Source organism: Eurosta solidaginis, chromosome 1 (genome assembly GCF_040869045.1).
Source record: "Eurosta solidaginis isolate ZX-2024a chromosome 1, ASM4086904v1, whole genome shotgun sequence".
In the NCBI taxonomy this organism is placed as follows: Eukaryota; Metazoa; Arthropoda; class Insecta; order Diptera; family Tephritidae; genus Eurosta; species Eurosta solidaginis.
Genome location: NC_090319.1, coordinates 333,819,085 through 333,844,851, shown reverse-complemented (window position 1 = coordinate 333,844,851; position 25,767 = coordinate 333,819,085). Strand labels below are relative to the sequence as shown.

The following is a 25,767-nucleotide window of genomic DNA, read 5'->3' as shown; positions in this document are numbered from 1 at the left end:
AATTCTAAAAAGAAACTAATTTAAACTTAGACTTGAATACCCAACCACGTGTTGTGTTTTTGTAAACCCTTTGTGTATAAGTAACAAAAAGCGCACATGGGCTAATATTTGCATTTTCGTTATATCTACGACTACTTACTTTCTACAAAATAGCAATGTATACATCTCTTCCCTTTTGTTATATATATGCTTGGAGACTTTAATTTATATGTATGTAGGTGAAATGTTTGCCTAGAACTGCTGTGCATTCATATCAACTCTACCGCGTAGCTTGCTTGTTATTATTCTTTATTACTCTATAAAAACTTAAGAGTTTTTCATTGTTTTCCTCTAAAATTACCAGCTGTACAAATACAAGCTAATCATATCTATCCAGGACAATTTTGAGCGAATTTATTCTACAATTACTTAAATCTGCCAGGTGCATAGACATTTTATGTAGATACATATTTTTCAATGTATCACATAATATAACAAGTGTATTTACCATATGTGCACACTTGTTTTGATACAACGAAATTTATGACTAACACTTACAAATTAATGCATACAAAAATGTTGACAGCAACTTGTTTTACATACATACATACATATGTATATATGAATGTAATAGACTCCACGTACTTATCATTTTTTTATATTATTTCTAATTGCTGTTTTTATGTACAGGTCCATTTTTCGCTCTTATTTGGAATCCAAATCTATAAATAAAGTTTTGGTTGTAAAGATGGAGATTCGGGCTATTAGCGAGGTTTGGGTAATTTTGGTCGTAGTGCTTTTGTTTACCTATATCTTAATAAAATAATTTGTTGAAAATAAACGATTGTGAGCACATAATCAAATCTATTTGTACTATGACACTATTGTGAATATTTGCACTGCATTACCGGTAGTTGCTTCCATACGCCGTCAGATGGCAGCGCAAGCAGTAAGTTTTAATTGGTTGATAGAACTGTTGATTTCTGTTGATATTTGATAAGAGATTTTTATATTGGTTACGCAAGATACGCACGGGTCTGGCTCGTATATATTATTTCTGATTGCTGGTTTTATGTACGGGTCCCTTTTTCGCTCTTATTTGGAATCCAAATCTATAAATAAAGTTTTGGTTGTAAAGATGGAGATTCGGGCTATTAGCGAGGTTTGGGCAGTTTTGGTCGTAGTTCTTTTTTTTAACTATATTTTAATAATTGTTAAAAATAAACTATTATGAGACCACAAATAAATCTATTTATACTATGGGACTATTGTGAATATTTGCACTGCATTACCGGTAGTTGCTACCATACGCCAGATGGCAGCGAAAGCTGTAAGTTTTAGTTGGTTGATAAAACTGTTGATTTCTGTTGATATTTGATAAGGGACTTTTATATTGGTTGCGCAAAATGCGCACTGGTCCGGCTCGTAATCATAAATATGTAAAAGAAAAACTAATACATATGAGCATATTAAAAAATAACAGAATATATTTCTTTATATGGCACACATACATACACACTATGGTACATGCATATTTAAGTATGTTATATATAGTGAAGTACATAAAAACGATTTGAAGTATGAATGTTTACATTTTGCTCTTGACTGAATTGAAGCGAAGTGCATTAAAGCAGAAATGTTTAAAAGCAAAGCGATAGCCACCTCACATACGAAACATGTACATTTGTCCTTTTATGCGCTCAAACACATACACATATAAATGTAGTATGTATGTATAGAACATTATATTTTCACAACAATAAAAGGCGTAAGTGATATTATAGAATAAATATATTACAACATTTTGAAGGGTTTAAAAAAAATGTGTACAAATGTATATAAAGATATTCAGGACATACACAGGCTATGTTGCATTGGATTTAATGCATTACTGTTGAAGTACCTTTTGTCTTATATAAAATTTCGAAGCCGTTTCTTCCTAGCAGCTATTGCTTCCGAAATATTTCATAAAAAAATGTTTAGTAAAAATAATATTATTTAATGTAGAACTTTATTATTATCAATTATAGGGAGTTTAATTTTCCTTTAAGAGCTTTTCTTCACTGAAATCGCCTAAATTTTTACGAAGACTGTCCAAGTTGCTGAGAGATTGGGAAAGTGCGCACCCAGATGTTGAAAATGTTGCATCAGTTGTTCTATACGCTCACAAGGTTTGGTAACTTTCTCTTTCCTAAAAAGTATTTTACAACCCACACGAACTCGACTCATGCAGATTTTTAGTTTAGATTTAGCTTTCTAATCTATGGGCCATCGAAAATCCCCGCTTTCCCTTTACCAAAATTCAGGTTTGAAAATGATTTGGGAATGTATTTGAAATCCCCTGAATGATGCCGAGATGCACTGGGCTTAGGTTCTGATGAATATCTAGCACTGAGGACTGGTCGAACAGCACTCAGTAGGTTGGGATAAATGCGGTTTGTTCCTTTGCCTTTGTTAGACAACTGGGATAAAGTTTACAACAACTAAGGCATGACGTGGCTGAATGCGCTTGTAACACTTCAACCATCGTAGGAATGCGGCTTCGAATCCCACTCCCGGGAGAAAATATTTTGAAGAGATTTACAAGGTATAACCGAAACAGCTGTCACTTTGTCCGGTCTGTTGTCACGTTGTTTAAATCTTTCCCACATTATTAAATAACAATTATTCCTGTTTACCAATTAGAAATAACAGTCGCTGTGACGGTCCGCCGCTTCACGCCATATCAGAGGAATTTGGTACATAAAATGAGGTATTTTTTATTTGCCCATAAGCGTAAAACTTAACACAACTTTTACATACGAAGCTTGGAATCCAGGGTTTGTTGTTATTTTCATATGGGGAACCAAATAAGTTCATATAAGCTCGTTTCACTAGGTCTAATGGATTCAAACGAAGTTCTTTGAACATATACGCGCCACAAGTAAAATAAAAACTGTTTGGATTTGCGCTGAGCCCAGAGAACCAAGGATTTTCAGTAGTGCAATAAAAGAGCATATAAAAATGCAGCTGTTTCCTGCAACTCGCACCCTACATACCGATTGCGCGTAGTAATCGCCAAATCTGAGCGCGTTGAGCTCAAAAAATTTTCTCCCGATGAAAGCCATGGCTGCTGAATCAGCGTCACGTCAAAAGAAATCCTTTTTTATGATTGGAATGAGGTCGTTTGACGCCAAGTTACTACGTTGGAGGTTTATCTATTTGGTTAACAGCATTATTTGGCTGTTTGTCCACTTCAACATCCTCGTAGTCACGCCTGCTTTCTTATTTTCGAGGAAGCGCTTTGTTTTAGGTTCGGTTGAGCAGATTGAACGTGTCCAGAGTGTTACCAGAATTTGTTTGACAACGAAACGGAAGAACTCCAGTCAGGTGCCAGAACATATGTTCTAGAATAACTCCGTCCTCTTGGCAAATACTGTCAGTTTTCTAGGACCCAGCTTAATTGCTGCCTCAAGATCTGCCAACTCTGCCGCCCCTTATAGCTGGAGCCTTGAGCTGGCGAACGCAGCACATGAACACAGAACGTGCTCAACCGTTTCTTCCTGCAGCTCACACTTCCTAAACTTCCTGTTACTGACGAAGCCTAACTTATAAGCATGTGACACCAGAAAGCAGTGTCCACTTAGTATGCCCATCGTGAGCCTTAAGCCATCTCTCTTCAGAGTCTTTGTGAATCTAATATCGTAGGCTTTGTTTTTCATCCTAACAATTTTTTTTAGACTTTCTCGAAACTCATATTGTTGGCAGCGGCTATACCATGTTATTGAAGATTTCTCTCAGAAAGCAGTTGCCTTGCGTGCCAAAAAGTAGTAGTCAGATCCGATATGTAGTCCTCATAGCGTGCGCTATGTCCACAACAATGGCGATATGCCTGCTGTGATCGGTTTCTTTGGTTTTCTTTGATCAGGACATAGTCCGAATTTAATCAGCCACAGCTTGTTGGAATATATAGGAATAGAGGCTGAGTACTCTGACTGTAAGAACATACAGACACAATAAATGGGCAAGAGTAGCAATACGTATGTTATAGATACATATATTATATTTGTGTTTTTTTTTTTTTGTATTTCAATTTTATATTATCACAAAAATTGGTTGCACTAAATTCCCAACATAATTCATGCATATTTTCAGAAGCCATTCAGCTGTATATATATATATTATATATACGACTTTTCGTCGAGACTAAAATGTCCATGCCACTTCCGTTGTTGCATGCAACAGGCTCATTCAAAATCATTTTATCATTCGTCTGGCATATTATGCCGTTGTGTTGTACGAATGCCGCTACAGGAAAGCAGGCAAAAGCATTTGTAACTAATTTTAGCAACAATTTCAAATTTACGTTCATATTTATTAGGCTTAACATGTGCAGATGTGTGTATATGTAAACATATATTCATAAGTAATTAACATGCATAAGTGTTTGAGTTGGTATATATACATATGTCAGTGGTGCACAACGCCGGCAGGGCTTTGAATTTTTTTAGTAGTATGTGTTCGCATAGATGATGTTTTTTTTTTTTTTTTGTTGCGGGAAGGCTGAAAAATGCCTAATGCACGATAATTGCTGCCATCGCAGCAACCGTGTGTCCGCGGACAAAAAAAAAACAGCCCCACTCGTGGAACCGTCGCCCAGCCCGAACCACTTTCGCGTTACTTCGGGGTGGCGTTCCATATTTCTTATTTTATAAGAACCTACTGTCGTACCTGCATCCAGATTCCCGCTATTTGCTCTGAGTGTCGATTTAATTGCCACTGCTTCGCCTTCGCTTTTCTCAGTGCTCCCTTTCACCATCCATTAGGCGTGTCATGACTATACATGCATTTTGTTCACTGCGATCCAGCATTCCTTCCTGTTGCACATTTGTGATACTAAATTTCTCGTGGTAAGTTCCTCCCCAAAAACTCTATGCAATGTGAGTCTTTCCTCGTGAAAACGGGGGCAGTAGAAAATGACGTGTTGCACATTGGGCAAAGAGGATCTTCTTCTATCCTACTTACTTACTTACTTAATTTGCGCTAGAAGAAGTCGGCAGAGTGATCAATTCTGCTGGCTTCTTCTTGCCCGATATTATTTAATCTAAAATATGTTGTATATTGGACTCAAACATACATCAGCCTATGTTCCAATTAATACATAGTTTTATCGACTTATTCGATATGCGAAATAGTTTAAATTTAAGATATATTAATTTATTTGTACAATGTTATTGAAATTTGTTGCATTGCAATATGCAAATAGTAGTTGCATGATATATGTATATACAAATTTTTATTCAAGAATTCAGTTCTTTTTTTTTTTTTGTTTTTTTAATTTATTTGGTACTACTAGTTAAAGTATTAATTAAAGTAAATTTTTTTTGTTTATAACGTTTAAAGTATTATTAACTTATAATATAGTCTTTTTTCGTTTTGTTATAATTTCATTTAAATGTATAGTTTAACATTTTTATCTTATGTTTTTGAAACTAGGGAGTTTTTGCTATGCCAATTGGCATATGTGATATATAAAAAATTTCGTTTTTTTTTTTTGTGTTTAAATTTAGATTTGTATGATTTTTGTTCTGCCTTCTTGGCTGTTTGTAAAGGAAAATTTTTTTGTTGTATACACGAGTTTAGTATAAACAAGTAGTTATTGATTTACTTTATTAATTCTATTTTTGTGTACAATCTTTCCTTTTCTTGTAACTTCATCAAAAATAGTTACATTAGGTTCGTTAATTTTAGATATAGTGAACGGACCTTAATATATATTCTCGTGTTAATGATGTGGTTCTTTCTGTAAAAGTACTTTATCTCCGATTTTGACAACTAAGGGTCGTGCCGTTTTATCGTACAGATTTTTGCTTTGTAACTTATTTTTATTTATTAGATTTTGTGACATTTTGTGCGTTTTCTGTATCCTAAACTTAACTTCTTTGGCATAGTTTTCGACATTATAGTTTGGGTAAATTTTTTCTTTTGTCAATTCATTCGGCAAAGTTGGCTTTTTCCCAAAGACTAACTCGAAAAGAGAAAACTGAATGTCGAAAACTGTGCTACTCGTAGATTTGTGTAGGAAAGTAAAATATTTTAAATAAACATCCCAATCAGAAAAAGTGTCTTTCAAATATGCACGTAACTATTCATTAAAAACTCTATGATTACGTTCAATCGTGCCAACAGTTTCGTGATCGTATGTAGTTGAAAAATTATGTTTAATATTTAGAAGTTTAGTTAATTCTTCGAATAATTCATTTTTTAATTCTGTCCCTAAATCTGATTTTATGGCATTCATTGTGCCGTATTTTAAAATGAATCCTTCAAAAATTGCTGAAGCCGTTTTTGCCGATTTGTCTGGCACAGCGACTGTTACCAGGTATTTAGCCATGTCGTTAGTTATGCCATGTACTAGTATATCAAATGCTTTACAAGGAGTTGGTGTTAAACAAAGTTTTTTTTTGTTTTAGGTTTAACCTTGTTTAAAAGACAATCTTTCGAAAGTAATTTCTGTAAAGTCATTATTTCGTTAACAAGCTCAAAACTAAGTACTCGAGTTTTTTACGTTTAATATGCGCACAAATTCTTAAACTTGTTGTTTTATTATTTTTATCGTACGTAATTGCAGATCTTATTCGTGGAACTTTTTTCGAAATATTAAATAAAAATTTGTCGTAGACATGTAAAATAAGTTGTTTTTCGTCGTTTTTGTCTATATTCCTATGTAAATTTTTGTCGTTTGCCTGTTTTGCCATTGCCCTTGTCTGTACTGCCAAAATTTGTTTGTTAGCTTCTATAATCTCATCCATTGTGTTTGATTTACCCTTTATATAAACTATAGTAAAGTTATTTTCAGATAGTTCCAGCCTTATTCTTGAAAGTTTTGAAGATGGGTCTTTCATATTGAATAAGTATATTAGAGGTCTATGATCTGACTTTACAATAAAATGGGTGCCATAAATGTATGGTCGAAATTGCTTGATTGCAAAGTAAATAGCTAGGAGCTCCAACTCTATAATTGGTTTTTTCCGCTTTGCTTTATTAAATGCTTGACTCGAGATAGCGCCACATCCAGTTGTCGAAGCATCAGCGGTAATAATGAATTGTTTCGTAAAATCTGGATATTGAAGTAATTTTGGTGAAAGTAATGCTGCTTTCAAAGATAAAAATGCTCTTTCGCACTCTACATCCCATACAAATTCAACTCTTTCCTGCTTAATCGATTTAGAGGCGCTGCCAGAAGCGCAAAATTAGTTATAAGTCGTCTGTTATAGTTTGCAAACGTGACGAATCGCCGTACCGCGTCTTTATCAGTTGGTTTTGTATACTTTTTAATTGCGTTTATTTTGGAGTCGTCTGGCAACAAACCTTTGGCTGAACATTTGTGACCTAAAAATGTAAATTCTGGTCGTAAAAAGTTGCATTTGGTTTGAGATTGAATGACCTTAAAGTATTGAAAACTTTTGAAAGATTTTTAATGTGGTGTGCTTCACTACAACCTATGACGATAATATCGTCGACGTACAGAAATGCGACATTGGGTGGTATACCGAAAAAAGCTATTGTCATCATTCGTGAGAATGCATTAGGTGCTACATTTAAACCGAATGGAAGCATTTTCCATCTAAATGCGAACTGAACTCTACTTACGATTTATAGAAATGCGTAATGTGGATCTTAGAGGGCTTCCAATAAAGCGCATCCAACAATTAATAAATTATAAAAATTTATGCTTTCTTTTAATTTATTGATTTTATTTGGTTACTCAATAACCTTAATTATCAAATTGTTTCACAAATATATTAGGTAAGTTGTTCTTACTTTTTCAGCTGCTAAATTATAATGGCCGAGCCACTCACGCGACGGGTTGCATTCGCCCGTACGAGCGTGTTCGGGCAACTAGTACATACATCAGCTGATGTATGGTTGAGGTGGTGAGTTGCTCTTAGGCTGTCGTTACAACACCAAGATATTTTAAATCGTTTTCCACCTGGTCCCTCCAACGGAGTGGGGGCCGCCCTCTACCTCCGCTTCCATATGCGGCTTCCGATAGAAACACTTTCTTGGCCGGAGCATCATCTTTCATTCACATAACATAGCCTAGCCAGCCGCTGCGTTTTAATTCGCTGGAATAAGTTGATGTCTGCGTATAGCTCGTACAACTCATCATTAAAACTTCTTCGGTACTCGCCATCGCCAACGCATAGTGGTCCATAAATCTTTCAAAGAACTTTTCTCTCGAACACTTCCAAAGCCGCTTCATCTGCTGTTGTCATGGTCAATGCCCATATAGCAGGACGGTTACGATAAGTGACTTGTAGAGCATGATTTTCGTTCGCCGAGAGAGGACTTTACTTTTCAATTGCCTACTTAGTCCATAGTAGCATTTATTGGCAAGATTGATTCTTCGCTGGATTTCAGTGATGATGTTGTTGCTAGTGTTGATGCTGGTTCCTCTATCCCACGCTTTCATAAATACTCTTTGAAACCGCCATTTCCACTCGCGCAGATAGCGTGAGATGGCAGTTCAGTTCGCTACGTCTCAAACTAAAGTAAAGGTCCAACGTCTTTTACTCGTTCTTGCCACTTAGCCATTGTTTGTGTTCTTGCTCTTTTCTTGGCTTCTTCAGATAGTTGCTCGATATTAATGTTATACAGATCGGTCACTTAGCTTGCGAGTAAGCCCACTGGGATTTTCCTGGTTAGAAGTAGGATCGCATCGTGGGACACCGTCCGATAAGCACTTGCTATTTTTATCGAGCTGGTTACTGTGGACAATAACTGACGGGTAGCTTCGCTCGGAACACCAATTTTAGGCAGTATTCGTATAAGTGCTCCATTAACTTTGGTAATTTTCTCTCCCACCGCTCTGAAGTGCTCTTCGAAAGTTAACTTAGAGTCAACGTGCACTCCTAAGTATTTTAGAGAAACCTTTTAAGTGATTTTATTATCCACAACAATTAAGACTAAATCGCTCGCCGCCGATTTGGAGTTTACTAATACCGCTTGTGTCTTTTGGCTAGCCAACAATAGTCCAGTATTGGTCAGCTATTCCTTTATTCTTCTGCAGCGTCATTACATAATGCTTGAAGCAGGTCCAGCTTGTAGGCCACTACTACCACTGCAATATCATCAGCATATCCCACAATTTGCGTGTTTTCTGGTAGATCAATCTTTAGCACCGCGTCGTACATAACATTCCAAAGCGTTGGACCGGGAATAAATTCCAGTGGGACGCCTCCAGTGATGTTGTACTCTTCTTCTCCTTGATCCACGTCAAAAAGAAGTAATCTGTCTTTAAAATAGCTACCTTTGATTCTACGTAAGTAAGCTGGTGTGCCAAAGCTTCGCGCTGCCATCATCTGCATCCAGTTTGCAATGTTGAAAGCATTCTTGATATTCAACGTAATCAGTGCACAGAATTTCCTTTTGTTTCGGCCTGCAGAGATAGCTTCTCTAGCTGATTGACGACTGTTTGTATTGCATCTACGGTGGATCTTGATTTGCGAAATCGATATTGATAATTCGATAAACCTCCTGGGCTTTCTAGAATCATCTGCACGTGCTCGCTCATTATAGGCTCGAAAGTCCTGAAAATCCAGCTAGATGATGTTTAAGCATAGATTTCATGCCTGCGATGTTTTCTGCTTGAAGTACAAGCTAAAACTGATTGACTATTTGCTTTACTGAATCTCTGTCGCTACGCTCACGCAGGTGAACGACAAACAGTTCTCCAAAGCTCTACGAAGCTCAAGAGTGCATCACTGAGATATGTATAGATGTACTTGCTTAGCTATGCTAACAAATTCACATTTTGTCTAACAAATAGATTTATGGCCTCACTGGCTAGTTCGTAGCTTTTTTTTTGTTTTATTTTATGTAATCACTCACTACCTAAATTCACATTTTTAGTTAAGTATTTGTGCTTGCATGCAATAACATGAAATTGCGCTTATGTCCTGACCACTTTCACTGTGGTAATTTGCTTGCCACTTTTTATTGGTTTCCTCTGAAATTGTAGATAAATTACGACCTATGTAGGTAAATATGAAGGTGCATAGGTTTGTATTAATGTTTGCATGTACAAACAAAAAAAAAGTTGTATGCACATTTGATTACAGCACTGCATCATTACTTGCAGAATATCCGGCTATGTGAGCCCAATTTTCACACCGGTACCTTGCGCATTGCCGCTGCTACGTGAGAGAGATTTGAGATTTCCGCAGTAGATAGATTTATATTAAATATCTATAGCTGGATACGGTTATAGCCAGACATTTAATACATTCAAACTAGTTTCAGTTTCGCGATACTAAAGTCTAATAGACAAAAAGTTGATTAAGATGAACTGCAGCGTTAGTATGAGTCAAAAGAGTGAGTCTTGCCGTAAATGAGGACAAGAAGATATACGTGCTTTCATCCAAGAAAGAATCGGCGCATTCGCGCCTTGTCAGCCATGTGACTGTTAACGAATATACATTCGAGACTGCGAAGAATTTCATCTATTAGGGAACCAGCATCTCACTGTGTCAGATCAGAAATCAAGCGGAGAATAACTCTTACCAACAAGTGCTACTTTAGACTGAGTACGCAACTGAAATGTCCTTTCTCGACGAACATAAATCACGCTCTACAAAATGCTCTTATATTTGCCTTGATGTATTGCTTGGAATCATGGACGTTGTCCTGCCTATTGGAGTGTTCGAAAGAAAAATTCTCCGAAAGAATTATGATCCCTCCGTGATGCGGGCGACAAGTATCGAAGGAAGTATAATGATAAGCTGTAAGAGCTTTACGCAGATATGAAGATACATAAGCAAATAAAAACCTAAAGCCTTTATTGACTAAAGCGGCAATTACCCACCGACGTGTGCCGTACGTACGGACGTTTGTCGTACGAAACACGTTTGACCGAACCCTCAAGCCCGTAGGAATCAATGTGTGCGTCTGTGTACATGTACAAAACATATTTGCGTGTGTATTGTTTACAGATAAGCACTGTTGCCGTTGACCATTTTGCATGCATGCTTATGGAAAGATCAACTTTTTCCAAGTTAATTTTTGATGTTGTAAAAGGCTGGAATTAATATTAAATAAATATAAATAGATTACATATTTATAATCTGCACTTTTACATAATTATTTCGAATTATTTTCACAATTTTTCAAACTTTAATTAGGTGTTTTTGCATAAAACTGCAAACGGTCAAAAATTAGCGCACAAAAGTTTAGTAGGCAACTCTGTCTAGTGAGAGAGCAATCAGCTGACACGTTCTTACGAAAAAAATCAAAATTGTTTTGATTTCTACGTTCCGGGCTACGTACGTACGGGCGTTGCACGTCGGTCAGTTTTCATTTACATTGCACATTCATAATATAGGTCGTGTCAGCTGACTCGTTTTTGGTACGTACGTTCGTGTGTAACTGCCGAATAAATCACACTATGCGAATGGATGAAAACGTTCCGGTCATGAAAAAATTTCAGTCGACACCGCAGTTTGTGAATAGAGGGAAAAAAAATTTTGTATTGGGCTCTGGGCGTAAAAAAGTGGGCTTTTCTATTAGAAAATTTACTTTTTATTGTCCTCCCACATACCTTGAGCAAATATGCCAACAAATCAATAGCCACAACATTTGCTCTGAAGTCATGCCCTAGTTAAAACTAACCAGGAATAAACGCAAGTATGTGTGTAAAAATATGTATTTAGGATTAAGCATATAATCACACTTTTCAACATACCTACAATATTTTTCATGTCGATTGCAATCAATCAAAACCACGGAAATGTTACTTAACTATAAATTCCTGTTTCCATGACTGCACTAAACCTGACCGCACCAAAAAGTCCAAACTAGAATTTTGTCATGGATACTTCTTTACTTCACTTGTCACAGGACACATGCCACTTATCGCATTTAGAAGGATGCCATGCTTGTCGCTTTATATAGAATGCATATATGAATACATATGCACATACACACATACCAACTGACTCGTATTATATAGTTTGTTCATCAGCCAAATCAAAATGTAGACAAGTGTCTATATATTTTCCGATAGAAGAGTTGTGTTGAATGTAAGTATATATATAAGTATGTGTGTGTTTGCATGCAGGAATTGCTTGACGGCGTGCATGATTTTCAAATTCAAGTACAATTTTCTTGTAATACGAAACGCTGTCATTTGTCGTTCTTCACGGTCAACTGAAAAGAGACTTGAACATCACACGAATAAACATATGTACATACATACACACATGTACACTCAAATGTTTGATTTTTCTCAATGGCTATGCTGTGATTTTTATGTTCACTCTCATCATTTTGTCGACGAGCATAAAGCGTTATCGATTCATTAGATATATGATTATATAAAATATTTTCCAATTGAAAATAAGGTAGTCCGAAAACAATCATCGTTAAGTTTTTTTAAGTCCACCTGGCCCTCTAGCGGATAAATCTCATTCGCGTTCGTAAAACAAGCCACCAAGCATTTAATAAAAAAAACGCAGTTTCTTTGTGCGTTCGCTATGCAATAAACATTTAAACTCGCGCTAATCGAGAGTATTCCAGCACCTCACATTGCTGAATAAATAAAAGTTGTAAGAAAGGTCAGCTAGTGAATGCAAGCCCTGCAAAAAATGAGATTTGTCTAAGACATGGGTGTTCAAAAAAAGAAAGTGACTGGCCTGGTTTAGAACGCATCCGGAATAGGTCGAAAAAAGTATGCAACTAGAGCCATTAGTTAGTTGCTTATATAGGTCGGAGTGATCCCTTGTTTTAGGTATGCCCTATGGAGAGACCAATTGAACTTGTTTTTGTATGTGCGGGAAGAGTCGGACTGGTTCTCATTATTCTCTTCAACGCGTACTCTCAGACACATTCTACTTTAACTCTCTTGTAGCCCTTTACAGGTACTTTTCCACAGTTCATCTTTGTACCTCTAAGGCGATATAAAGGGCTACGTGCACTGGTGGACAGATCTTCACCGTGCCCCTACGATCACTGGCAGACAAGTATCTTTAGTTTGCCTTCGGGTACTGGAACGAGTTTTGTCATTTTTTAAACTCTAATCCAATGCAGTGAAAGGTACTTGCGATACTCACCGTCAGCCAACTTTTGTCTCCCCAAGGGAGGTGTCCGCTCAAGCCAGTGAATAGCTATTTAATTTTTTTTTTATTATTTGATAGATTTAATACTCACAAACTTCTATAGTAAAGACAGATTTGTTTATTATACTGCTTAAAAGTATGTAAGCCTGTGCTTTGGTGGAGATCCTAGAACCCCAATAGAGGTGGAAGGGTAGGACAAAGTCGCGGAATTGTCAGAAAAAATGATACACGTATAAGGCGGTGGAATCATTTAATGGTCTACTGTGCCATTGCTTACTTAAAATCGCTATAGGACACCAGTCATGTGGACGTAGATGGTAATGAGAAGGCGGATGAATTGGAAAATTAGACAATATCAAAATCGAAAATCATGCCAAATCAAATTTTAATACCAAGGAAAGTTTAAAGGGTGAGCTCTCTTAAGCTAGCGCCTCCGTTTTTTGATTCCATCTATTCCCATATGCCCAGAGACCCAATAAAAATGTATATTTTTTACTGTCTCGATTGTTTCCACGTATTACGTTACGTAACTCTAACATACCTTAATATGTTTGGCCAATAGATATACTAGGCGCCTTAATTCCCGCTTGGCCGGTAACGTCAAAAATCAACGCCGCTGTACCTTAAGCTATTCCCCTCCAGTGTTACCACTACTTTAATCACGGCTACTACTTCCGCCTGAAGACTACTACAGTGATATGGAAGCTTGAATGATTTTTTTACTCACGGATCTGCGCAATTTACCGCCGACCCTAATCCTTATTTTACTGTGGAATTATCGCTATAAATGTACATCGCCTCGTCTGTCATTTGAACACCTTAACGCCAATCTTTTTCCTCTATTGTGGCTCTAAGAGATCCATCGAAGTGCAGGGAGGTAACTAAGTCGCCTGGCCGTCGAATAGTGCTTTAGTACTATGGCCGTATGATCTGCGCTTAAGTCGCTCCGAAGCACTAGGTCTCGTTGCAGTTGTTAGCGCTATGTTCTTAGCCACCAGGTCTAGAGATGGAGTGTATATAAAAGCTTGCAGTGCAGCCGTCGGGGTTTTTTTCTTTTCTCTTTTGGGTGCCAGTCCACAAAACAAAGATTCCATAATATAAGATAGGCTTTACAAACGCTGTGAATATTCAAGAAGAAAGAGGGTGGGCAAAAGACCCGCGTGCACCCGAGAAATATTTTACATGTATTAAGTTACGTCTAGGCATTCTTCATAGCGATATACATAGTTCCTGAACTAGTAACTTTTGTCCTTCATTATTACTAGTTGCGCCTTAGTTTAAAAAAATGTCACCTTCAAGGTTGAAATTGTATGTATATTCAGTGATTTGTGTGTATGTGTACTTTCGTGTAACTAAGTTGATGGTCATGTGTCGTATTGTTGGCGCCCAAGTGTTGCTGCCGCCACCCGCAATTACATAATGGAAAGTAGCATATCTGATAACTTGCCACTTAACCGGCAACTTCCCCGACCGCCAACCAAGCACTTACGCTGTGCAACTCCGAAACTCCACACTGGCAATTTCATTCATTTGACACACAAGTGCACAATAACTGTAGGAAACAAAAAAAAAAAAACTTTTAGTACTTGCTGCAGGTAGTAACCAACTATTAGAAGAGCTTCAGCACATAGTTGTTGGTACACTGCACACATACATAAGAACAACAACAGCTGCATATTTATATAGCAGCGTCGTTCCATCATATTTTGTTCGTGCCCTCGTTTTACTTGTGTGTAGGTGTATGTGTATGTGGCATCCTATCTGCCTGTCTGGTCATATTACAATTTGCAGTGCCTCGTTGTCGTCAACTCTGTCGACTTGGCGTTGCCAATAACTATGTTTTGATAATGTCAACCAAAATTACACGTTTCACATGTCACATTAGCCACTTTAAAGCGATTGCACTTGAATTGTTATTGCCTTTGATATTTTCTGATTTTGTTTGTCAGTTGAACAACAAAAGAAATAAATCTTGCAGAAAATAGTAATGAATATAATTAACCTAATTTTATTGTATTTACTTATTATGTCGTATTCCAAATATACTTATCTATTAATATCTTAAGTATTCAGCGCTTTTTATTCAAATTTAATTATATTTTTCTTACAGAACAATTTCATATTTTCGTTGGTGATTTAAGTGCGGAAATTGAAACACAACAACTGAAAGATGCTTTCACGCCTTTTGGAGAAATATCGTAAGTAATTAATTTCACAAAGTTACTGTTATCATAGAATTTATATTTTGAAATTTCAAAATCGTCATGAATTTTAATACTATTTCCAAATACTTAAAATGCAACAGTGGATTTTAGTTAATTTGAGGACTAAAATGTGAGGCGAATATCAATTCAACTTATTAAATTTTTGAGGTGGGATTTGTCAAAGGCTGAGATATGCTCTGTCGATCCAAAGCCGAATGGAAGTCTCACTTCCGCCACCTAAATAAATATACAGTGAACAAATAATAGCAAAAGGATAATAATTAGATATAATAGATCCTTTAGAAACTTTAGGCAAAGTTTTTTTTTTCAATTAGTCATACGGTGCTATTTTTATACTCAGTTGAGCAGAGCTCACAGAGTATATTAACTTTGATTGGATAACGGTTGGTTATACAGGTATAAAGGAATCGAGATAGATATAAACTTCCATATATCAAAATCATCAGTATCGAAAAAAATTTGATTGAGCCATGTCCGTCCGTCCGTCCGTCTGTCCGTTAACACGATACCTTGAGTAAATTTTGAGGTATCTTGATGAAATTTGGTATGTATATTCCTGGGTACTCATCTCAGATCACTATTTAAAATGAATGATATCGGACTATAACCACGCCCACTTTTTCGATATCGAAAATTTCGAAAAACCAAAAAAAATGCGATAATTCATTGTCAAAGACGGATAAAGCGATGAAACTTGGTAGATGGGTTGACCTTATGACGCAAAATAGAAAATTAGTAAGATTTTGGACAATGGGAGTGGCACCGCCCACTTTTAAAAGAAGGTAATTTAAAAGTTTTGCAAGCTGTAATTTGGCAGTCGTTGAAGATATCATGATGAAATTTAGCAGGAACGTTACTACTATTATTATATATGTGCTAAATAAAAATTAGCAAAATCGGATGAAGAACACGCCCACTTTTTAAAAAAAAAATTTTTAAAAGTCAAATTTTAACAAAAAATTTAATATCTTTACTGTAATAAGTAAATCAAGTCAACATTCAACTCCAATAATGATATGATGCAACAAAATACAAAAATAAAAGAAAATTTCAAAATAGGCGTGGCTCCGCCCATTTTCATTTAGTTTGTCTAGAATACTTTTAATGCCATAAGTCGAACAAAAATTTACCAATCCTTCCTGAATTTGGTAGGGGCATAGATTCTATGACGGTAACTGTTTTCTGCGAAAATGGGCGAAATCAGTTGAAGCCACGCCCAGTTTTTATACACAGTCCACCGTCTGTCCTTCCGCTTGGCCGTTAATACGATAACTTGAGCAAAAACCGATATATCTTTACTAAACTTAGTCCATGTACTTATCTGAACTCACTTTATCTTGGTATAAAAAATGGCCGAAATCTGACTATAACCACGCCCACTTTTTCGATATCGAAAATTACGAAAAATTAAAAAAATGCCATAATTCTATACCAAATACAAAAAAAGGGATGAAACATGGTAATTTGATTGGTTTATTGACGCAAAATATAACTTTAGAAAAAACTTTGTAAAACGGGTGTGACATCTACCATATTAAGTAGAATAAAATGAATAAAATGAAAAAGTTCTACAGGTCGAAATCAACAGCCCTTGGAATCTTGGCAGGAATATTGTTCGTGGTATTGCATATATAAATAAATTAGCGGTACCCGACAGATGATTTTCTGGATCACCCGGGTCCACATTTTGGTCGATATCGCGAAAACGCCTTCACATATACATCTAAGGGCCACTCGCTTTTAAAACCCTCATTAATATCTTTAATTTGATATCCATATAGTACAAACACATTCTAGAGTCACACTTGGTCCACCTTTATGGCGATATCTCGAAAAGGCGTCCACCTATAGAACTGAGGATTACTCCCTTTTAAAATATTCATTACCACCTTTCATTTGATACCCATATCGTACAAACAATCTCTAGAGTCACACTTGGTCCACCTTTATGGCGATATCTAGAAAAGTCGTTCACCTATAGAACTAAAGCCCATTCCCTTTTAAAATACTCATTATCACCTTTCATTTGATACCCATATCGTACAAACACATTCTAGAGTCAGCCCTGGTCCACCTTTATGGCGATATCCTAAAATGGCGTACATCCATAGAACTATGGCCTACTCTCTCTTAAAATATTCTTTAGTACCTTCCATTTGATACACATGTCATACAACCACATTCCAGGATTACCCTAGGTTCATTTTCCTGCATGGTGATTTTCCTTGTTTTGTCTCCATAGCTCTCAACTGAGTATGTAATTTTCGGTTACACACGAACTTAGCCTTCCTTACTTGTTTCTTAAATATTTGTGGAGACCTATATTTTCTTTGAAGATTTCAAGTGATAACAGCTTAAAGAGTGGTGATATGTTATGGAAAGCTCTTCATTGCAGAATACAATCGGAGAGTATGCCGGATCACTTCTGATAGGTGACCCCGCTAAGAAAAATTTGTTTGAAAGTGTTTTGATGTTAATTCTTTCATTAGCTGAACTAAGCACCTTCGGTATATTAGGTCAGCATCCTACTTGTATACAACTTAAACAATATAATAAGAATACCGAAATATAATCAATTAAACCAATAAATCTTACCAACTGCATCAGAAATTATCAACGTTTTTACCGATAAGCATAACACAAATAACAACAAGTACGTATGTGAACCACAATTTTACACAACATTGTCTTGATCATAACAATTTAACATGTATCCTAAGAGTTCATATATACATATGTATTTAAACCTCAAATTTTTCTATAAACCTAAAAATAATGAATTAAGTTAATAACGTTGAAAACTGCATCTGCGATTATAAACCTTTAAGACGATATATGTACATAGAAAAGATAGCGATGGTCATTTCGTGACCTTAACAACAAATGTGTAAGTATTTCCTTAAAGTTACAGAAGGGTTCAAATTTTAACGTGTTATTAATTAATTAATTAAATACATGAATGAAATCTGAAAAAACGTATTATAATCAAAACAAAGTATGCAATGATAGTTGTTTTATTTAAAGTTAATTTTTTTTAATATCTAGATATGTAAGATAAATTTATAAACAAAAATTTGCTCCATTACAGCTTACTTTTGGTATTTTTCTGGCAATTTCCTCATTGATTCTTGAATTCTTTTGTATCGATGTTTTTAAGCTCATTTTTGATTTTATTATCTAAACAAGTCGTGTTTTTTTTTCCTAGTATCCTTCCCTATAAACACGACTATTAAAATTTGAGCAAAAAGTCTTAATTGGTGTCAGCTGGGGAATGTTTGGCGGGTTGCACTTTTTAGATACAAATTCAAGTTTCTGGCTATGTACTTCGCTTAGCTTGCTTTTTGCATAATGTGAAGATGCAAATAAAGCCGGAACACTAACTCTTCCCTTTTTAATACATTTTTGCATTTCCCTATATGTGACCCGGTCTATGAAAAGAAATTGCGAGAAACAGCTGTTAAAGATAAACAATGCATTTCTTCAGTTTCTTAGTAGTTTTTGTTTTGCATTATGAACAGTCATGCCCAAAAGGCAAAGCACAAACCAGTTTCTGACCGATATTTTGGCTCTATTTTCATCGAAAAGATGCTATCAAAAAAATGTGATGGAAAGTATGGTATTGATGTGTGAAGAAAAAAATCATGTTTTTAACCCATTACGATGTGATAAATATTTGCGCCGTTTTACAGCCCATAGCTGTTTTCAAACATGATTCAAATTTGCTTTTTGCGGTAGAGAAATGCATGAATTTTTTGCCGTTATTCCTCATAATGCTTACGGAGATTACCCCTTATGCCCCTGGGAGGTACAGCTTCATCAATGAGATGTCTGTTGGGATGCCCAAGTTTCTGGGTATTCAACAGAAACTGTTTATTTAGCATTTCATTTCTCTCCTTAATGGGGAGCACTCTCACCTAATTGTGTATGTGGTGTTCTGGGGACATAAGAAAACAGGCCGCCCGTAGCGGTTCTGAGGGCAGTATTTTGGCAGGCCTATATTTTCTTCCAGTGAGTAATCTTTAGGCTTGGCGACCATATCGGGGACGCGTAGCATGTAATCGGCCGGCCAATTGCTTTTTAAGTACTAATGAGCGTTTCTTCTTTGGTTTTACCCCAAGTGCTGCTGGAAAGAGATTTGAGGATTTTATTACGGCTTTGGATTTTCGGTAAAATTGGGGTTGCATGCTCTCCAAAATGTAGATCCTGATCGAACGTCACACCCAAGATTTTAGCGTGTAATGCAGTCAGCATTTCCGCTCTCGCGATCTATTCGGTGGACGTTATGCCCAGAGCAGATCTTGCTGTGTGTTTGGTCTTTTGGATCGCTGCAATGCGGATGTCATGCCGTTTAATTAAACCAATCTTCCCAGTTAACCCATTAGAGTTTAACTGCAGAATTCTGAAGAGCAGAATTCGTCACTCTGTGGGTAAGTGATAGGTGACTACGTATGAGTTAAAGGAGGCCAGGACGCAATTGCTGTTGTGGCCCTGCCATTGGACATCCCTGGGTAAGCATTTGGAAAGTGGCACCGTCCAAGGCTGGAGCCGCAATGGCCAGATATATTCTGTGCTGGCAAATGATGGTACGGACTAAAAGTCTGTGTTCCTGACCTACTCGAATGCTAGTGAGAAGAAAACCGGACGAGGGCTGATGCTCGATATTGCTACCGACTTTTCTACGGAGATTGTAGTTATGTGTAGGAGCGGCCGTATAAGCTGATGGCTCCGTGGGGCGCGCGCAGTAGCGGGTAGTTGTTGTGACTTGCTGAGTAGTGGGGCTGCTAGAAGGTAGTGGGGGCGCTAAGGCGCAGACTAGAGGACGCCCTTGGGCGTGAACAGCAAGGAGCCACAAAAGATTTATAAATGATAGGAGGACGTCGGGTTTTGGGGTTTAGCCCAGAACATCCTGTCCGACGCAACCATCCCTTGCACGTGACACACTGATAAGAGTGTGGCCGTCCTAAAAATATTATTTTCCGGCAAACGCAGTAAAATTATTTCTCTTTACCGGGGTCAGGTACAAGTCCCGGATTGGATTCGATACCCTCCCAGAGCAGGAGCCAGCTGCAAGGATCTGCTGGGAGCATGCAGATTTGTGGGAGAGACGCAACAAATTAAATGGGCTTACACTGAACTGATAGCCCTTGGTCGGGAAAAATCACGAGTCGCTCCGGTTTATAGACCCGGCTGCCTTCGGAAGCATGATGGCTTGTAATTATTTTTACATTGAAATCAAAGCATTTTCGGTAGCGATTGAAAAAAACTATAAGCAAGTAAGTACATAACCGTTTTTCAGAATACTTCTAGTACTGCGAGCATAAAGCTGTTTTCAATCACTTCTGAACCAAAATCGATATAAAAAACGGTATATGCAGAAATGTGGGCTCTATATAATGATAATAAAATATGCAATAAAAAAGTTTTGAAAAAAAAAACACAACTGTTCTCGTTAGCGCAGCGACGATATATATTTTATGTTTTACTTTCAGAGTAAATGTTTTTTTTTTTTCTTTCTCAAGCGGGCCTAGCCCCTGAACTAGAGCGAAAATTTGTTTTAAAAAACTACATTTCCGCTACATTCGCTTATGTACGTCGTATAATAAATAAATCAAAATACCGAATTGAAACTTAAAATTATATGTCTTAATTAAAATTAAAAAAAAAAAAAAATATAAAAAGGCCGGGTCGATTTGTGGGGAGGCAAAAAAATTGCCCATTGCTCTGTGCAAATCATATTCTAGGGATAAAAATAAGAAACTTTGCCGAAGGAACCGTACCTCTAAAACGAATTCTGATGTCCCCCCCCATTGGGTCGTATGGGCAAATTTTGAAAAATCCCACTTTGAAATGCCTATGTTTTTTCTCTTTGGAGATTATCTTTCTCTTTAGAAATTTATTTAGTCAGAATATATGTATATGAAAAAATGAATTAAACTTAGTAATAGAAAATAAATTAAAAAAATTATTAGAAATTAGCGTTTTTACAACCCCCTTTTAAAACCAAGGCATCACTGTGATACATTTGCATGTCGTAAAATTGCTTGTGTTGTTTTTTTTTAAGCCACCACAAGACACAGCAGGTAGAATTGAAATTGCCCCTTCCCAAAAGTTCGACCCAAAGGGGACGACATCAGAATAAGTTTTAGAGGTATGGTTTCTTCGGGAAAGTTTCTTATTTTGATCCCTAGAATACGATTTTCACAGAGCAGTGAGCGATTTTTAAATCAACCCGCCCTAATATATATATATGTCTAGGCAAAGGAATAACGCTAAGCAAAAATTAAAAAAAAAGTTAAATACTTAATTTCAGCTCATAAAAACGAGAGCATTAGAAACAATAGTAGTAAAAAGGGAATAGTATATTAAAGTAACATCTGCGCATAGCCATTAAGGAGCATTTTGCACCATTTGCAGAACATAACTAGAAAACAGAGGAAGCATAGTAGGAATAGTGGTAGCAATATAAAAGGGGATTAGCAGTATGATGGGGCGAATAACAAAAAAAATACTGCTGTCGGTAGCAGGCGTAATGGAAAAATACAGATTTCATAGAAATATGTTAATACAATAGTTTTTGCCAAAGTTTTTGCGATACTGTAAAGAGAAACAAACAAATTTTTATTATTTTTTTTTTTTTCATTTTGCTTTTACGCGCCCTCTTTGTGAGCTTAATTTATGAATAATTGACGCACTGATAGTTAACCACAGAAAACATGAAGAGTTCCAAAAAAAAAAGGCAAAAAGTGCAACCTTAACGTTTTTTGAGATAGGGATAGCATAAAATTCCTCTTTCTAAAACCTAAGTGATAACACTCTTTAAGTGAAAATCAGAAACTGTAGTCATTTTAGAACATTCAAAAAAAAAAAAAAAAAAACCTTCCATAGCATGTAATAATTTTTTTCAACTGACATGCTAAAATAAAAGAGATCTTCTTTGAAAATTACGTTTTAAGATTTTCGTGTTTTAGATATTTGAGGTGATTTTTGTTGATGTGGTACTTGAAATATTTTTTTTATTTATATTATAATTTATATATAATATTTCCAATTTATGTGTTGATAAAATCCATTTTCACAATTTTCGCGAAAAATTACGAAATAAATTGGGGATAGATGTTATTATATAGATGTTGCATATATCAGAGAAGCAACAATTATACACTAATAAAATTTTTGTATATTTCATTTCTTATGTCAAAAAGGACAAATATAAAATTTAAGCGAAATCGGTAGACGTAAACAAAGCTTATTTGGTGTTTGGAGACGCTACAGTGTGTGGGAGTATGAGAAACTTATTTCTATACCTTTCATGAAAATGAAATGGTATATTAACTTCGTCAAGAAACTCCAAATTGTAAGCCCTTAAAGGAAAATACATAGACCCACCAATAAGTATACTGGTGTGATAAGTATGAAGAGCTGAGTTGATTTAGCCATGCCCGTCTGCCGTATGTTTGTTTGTATGCAAACTAGTCCCTCAATTTTTGAGATATCTTAATAAAATTTGGTAAGCGAGTATACTTAGGTGTCCGATTAGACATTTTTCGGAAATGGTCGGATCGGAACAGATATACCCGACATTCAACCGATTTTTCAGAAAAGAGAATTTTTGTCATATCTACCTCAATTCATGAGATTGAAGCTTCAAACTTTACCTTATACTTTCGTATATTGCACATATTATTGTCTGAAAAAATGTAAGAGATCGGTCGTATATATAGCATATGTCCCCCACAACCTGTTTTTCAGATAAGACACTTTTCGCAATTCCTGCCCCATTTTAACAGCTAGAAGCTTCAAATTTCACCGAATGGTCACGTATAGAGCACTCATTGCTTTCTGAAAAAATTTTATAGATCGGTGGTATACATAGTATATATCTCATACAACCGATTGTTCAGATAAGAAACTTTTCGCAATTTCTGCCCCATTTTAACAGCTAGAAGCTTCAAGTTTCACCAAATGCTTAAAAACTTCCCTGTACAATGAGTCATATGTGACTCACAAGAGCGTATTGAAATAATAATAATAATAATGAGTCACATGCGACTCTTTATACAAATTTAAGACGCTTTCTTTGTATGATAGCGCCGTTATATATTTGTGAATTCTATGTGAGCGTACGTCAAAAGACTTAAACTTTAGGAAAGTGAAAGAAAATTTCGAAATTTTTTTTCTGATACCTTGTTCTCATTCTCTTCAATTTTTGTATATACTTATAATTTCAATTAAACAAAAAAGCTCACTAATACACGCTTTTGACATTTATACATCAATTTGCCGTTATTGTGATTCGAAAACTTAAATCTTTTCTTATGGTCCTATATGTTCACATGTGACTCATTGAACGTGGTAAACAAAATTGTTTTTGCTACGTTCAGGAGTCACATTTGACTCACAAAATAAAACAGCCAAAATAAGGTAAATATATGTCAAATTATTTATAAAAAAAATATTTTATAATAAAATAAAAAACAAATGTAAGGCGCGATAACCTCCGAAGAAATCTTAGGCCGAGCTTCTCTTTCAATTTGCGTCGTGCTCCTCTTGATTTTCCCTACAAATTGGCCGGACGGGACCTACATGTTTTATGCCGACTCCGAACGGCATCTGCAAGGCAGATGAGTTTTCACTGAGAGCTTTTCATGGCAGAAATACACCCGGAGCGCTTGCCAAACACTGCCGAGGGGCGACCCCGCTAAGAAAAATTTTCTTCTAATTTAAAAACTTTATTTCTAAAATTTTGATGTTGCTTTGCCCGTGGTGTGAACCCAGGGCATACGGTGCAGTAGACGGAGCACGCTACCATCATATTATCCAATTAAGCAGTACAAAAAAATAATGGGCATGGGGCATTCTCAAACCGCTTTGTATGGGGACAGGGAAATTTTTAAATATATAGCATATATTGTTGTCTGAAAAAATCATAGAGATGGGTGATATATATATATTGTAACGAATTTTGGGAAATTCCGCTTATTTGCAACCTTCTGCTTACGTTCGTATCGCTAAACTGTTGAATAAAACACTCCAATATTCTGTATTACAAAATGGTGTTTATTAGACTACTTTGAAAGTACTTCGCAATTAAACTTCACTTCGCAACTGATAGCGTGCTTAAATAAAACTGCTTCATGATTACTCAGATTGAGCTCTTTTATACTCTCTGCTGCTTCTTTTGTATATTTCTACTACAGTCTAGACGATTTGCCTGCCATAATTGCTGCAGTACTTCGCTGGCGATGACATGAGTTTGTGAGTATATATCTGCTGCCTTGTTTGTATGTGTGTTGATGATTGATTTGTTTACGTACATACTGCTTAATATCGGCTTAGTAATGGTAATATCGCTTAGTGTTACTAATATTCGTCACAATATTATATAACCCGCATAAACTGTGATTTAATTTTTGAACGGTTAAAAGCTTCAAATTTCATGAAATGCTTACATTTACGTATATATTGTTGAGATAAGTGATTCATTGTCATAGTGTTATCATGCAGATCACACAAAATGTGACACTTTTCATCACATAAAGTAACTATCTTTTTTATTGTATATTTATCTTAAAAATAGCTTAGGTATGTTCATAAGTATGTTCACTATATATTTCATATCTTATACAGCCAATTATTTGGATATTATGAATGGGATGAGATTATTGTTCAGCCCCATTCATGAATGGTATGAAGTCTTCGACACAGCCGAACACAGTCCCGTCTTTACTTGTTTTTTTTTTAACAAAGCACAAAACCATCAAAGAACTTAACTTTTTTCGCTGTCACTAATTTAATCTCAGAGATACCAGAAAACTATTTGGTGTCATTAAAAAAGAGGACCTATTTTATCTATTAAGCTGTTTTACGCAAAAAGGATCATCGAGCGTTGATCCCTTTTTGCATGCAACTCATCAATTTAAAAATTTTTTAGCCGCAAATTTTGTTATATTTATATGATTGGGGAAAGGTTGTGGGGTACTGTTTACCAGTGAGCTGCAATTATTCATCTTTTAAGGTTATTAGTGGACAAACCAAAAATGAGTATTTGTGCGTATGCAAACACAGAATATCAAGCACTTTTATCCACTAACACACATTTACATAGTCATGCTTCGTAAAATGAATAACCGCTCATAAGCCACGCAGCAGTTCAGTACTCAGTTGTCTTATTGAGCAAGAAAGTCAACTGTGTTATACGAAAACACTAATTGTAATAAGTGAGACTAACAGTGCAATAAAATGAATAAAGTCATGTCAGTCTTCTGACGCTAGCAACACAACGATATACACGAAACTAAACTGAATACAGTGCCAAAGTAAAACCGATGATAAACGAATTATACAGTGTATTACACACGAAATCAACGTGCTACTGAGTTAAAGCGACTATGAAATCAGTTTATACTCAACAATGTCATATATGTATATGAGATATGTGTTACGGGGTACTCATGTGTATTTACTATTTA

The 25,767-nt window shown here is 36.0% G+C and overlaps 1 protein-coding gene across 4 annotated transcripts in view; it reads left to right on the top strand.

Annotated features, from left to right (window-relative positions):
* Window positions 1–25,767, top strand: part of LOC137237882 (cytotoxic granule associated RNA binding protein TIA1) — a 648,328-nt gene that overhangs the window by 326,202 nt on the left and 296,359 nt on the right. For all 4 annotated transcript variants that reach the window (XM_067762218.1, XM_067762219.1, XM_067762217.1 and 1 more), the window contains one exon: window positions 15,184–15,271. In XM_067762218.1, the coding sequence (XP_067618319.1) occupies window positions 15,184–15,271 (88 nt within the window). The remainder of the gene's footprint in view (window positions 1–15,183; window positions 15,272–25,767) is intronic.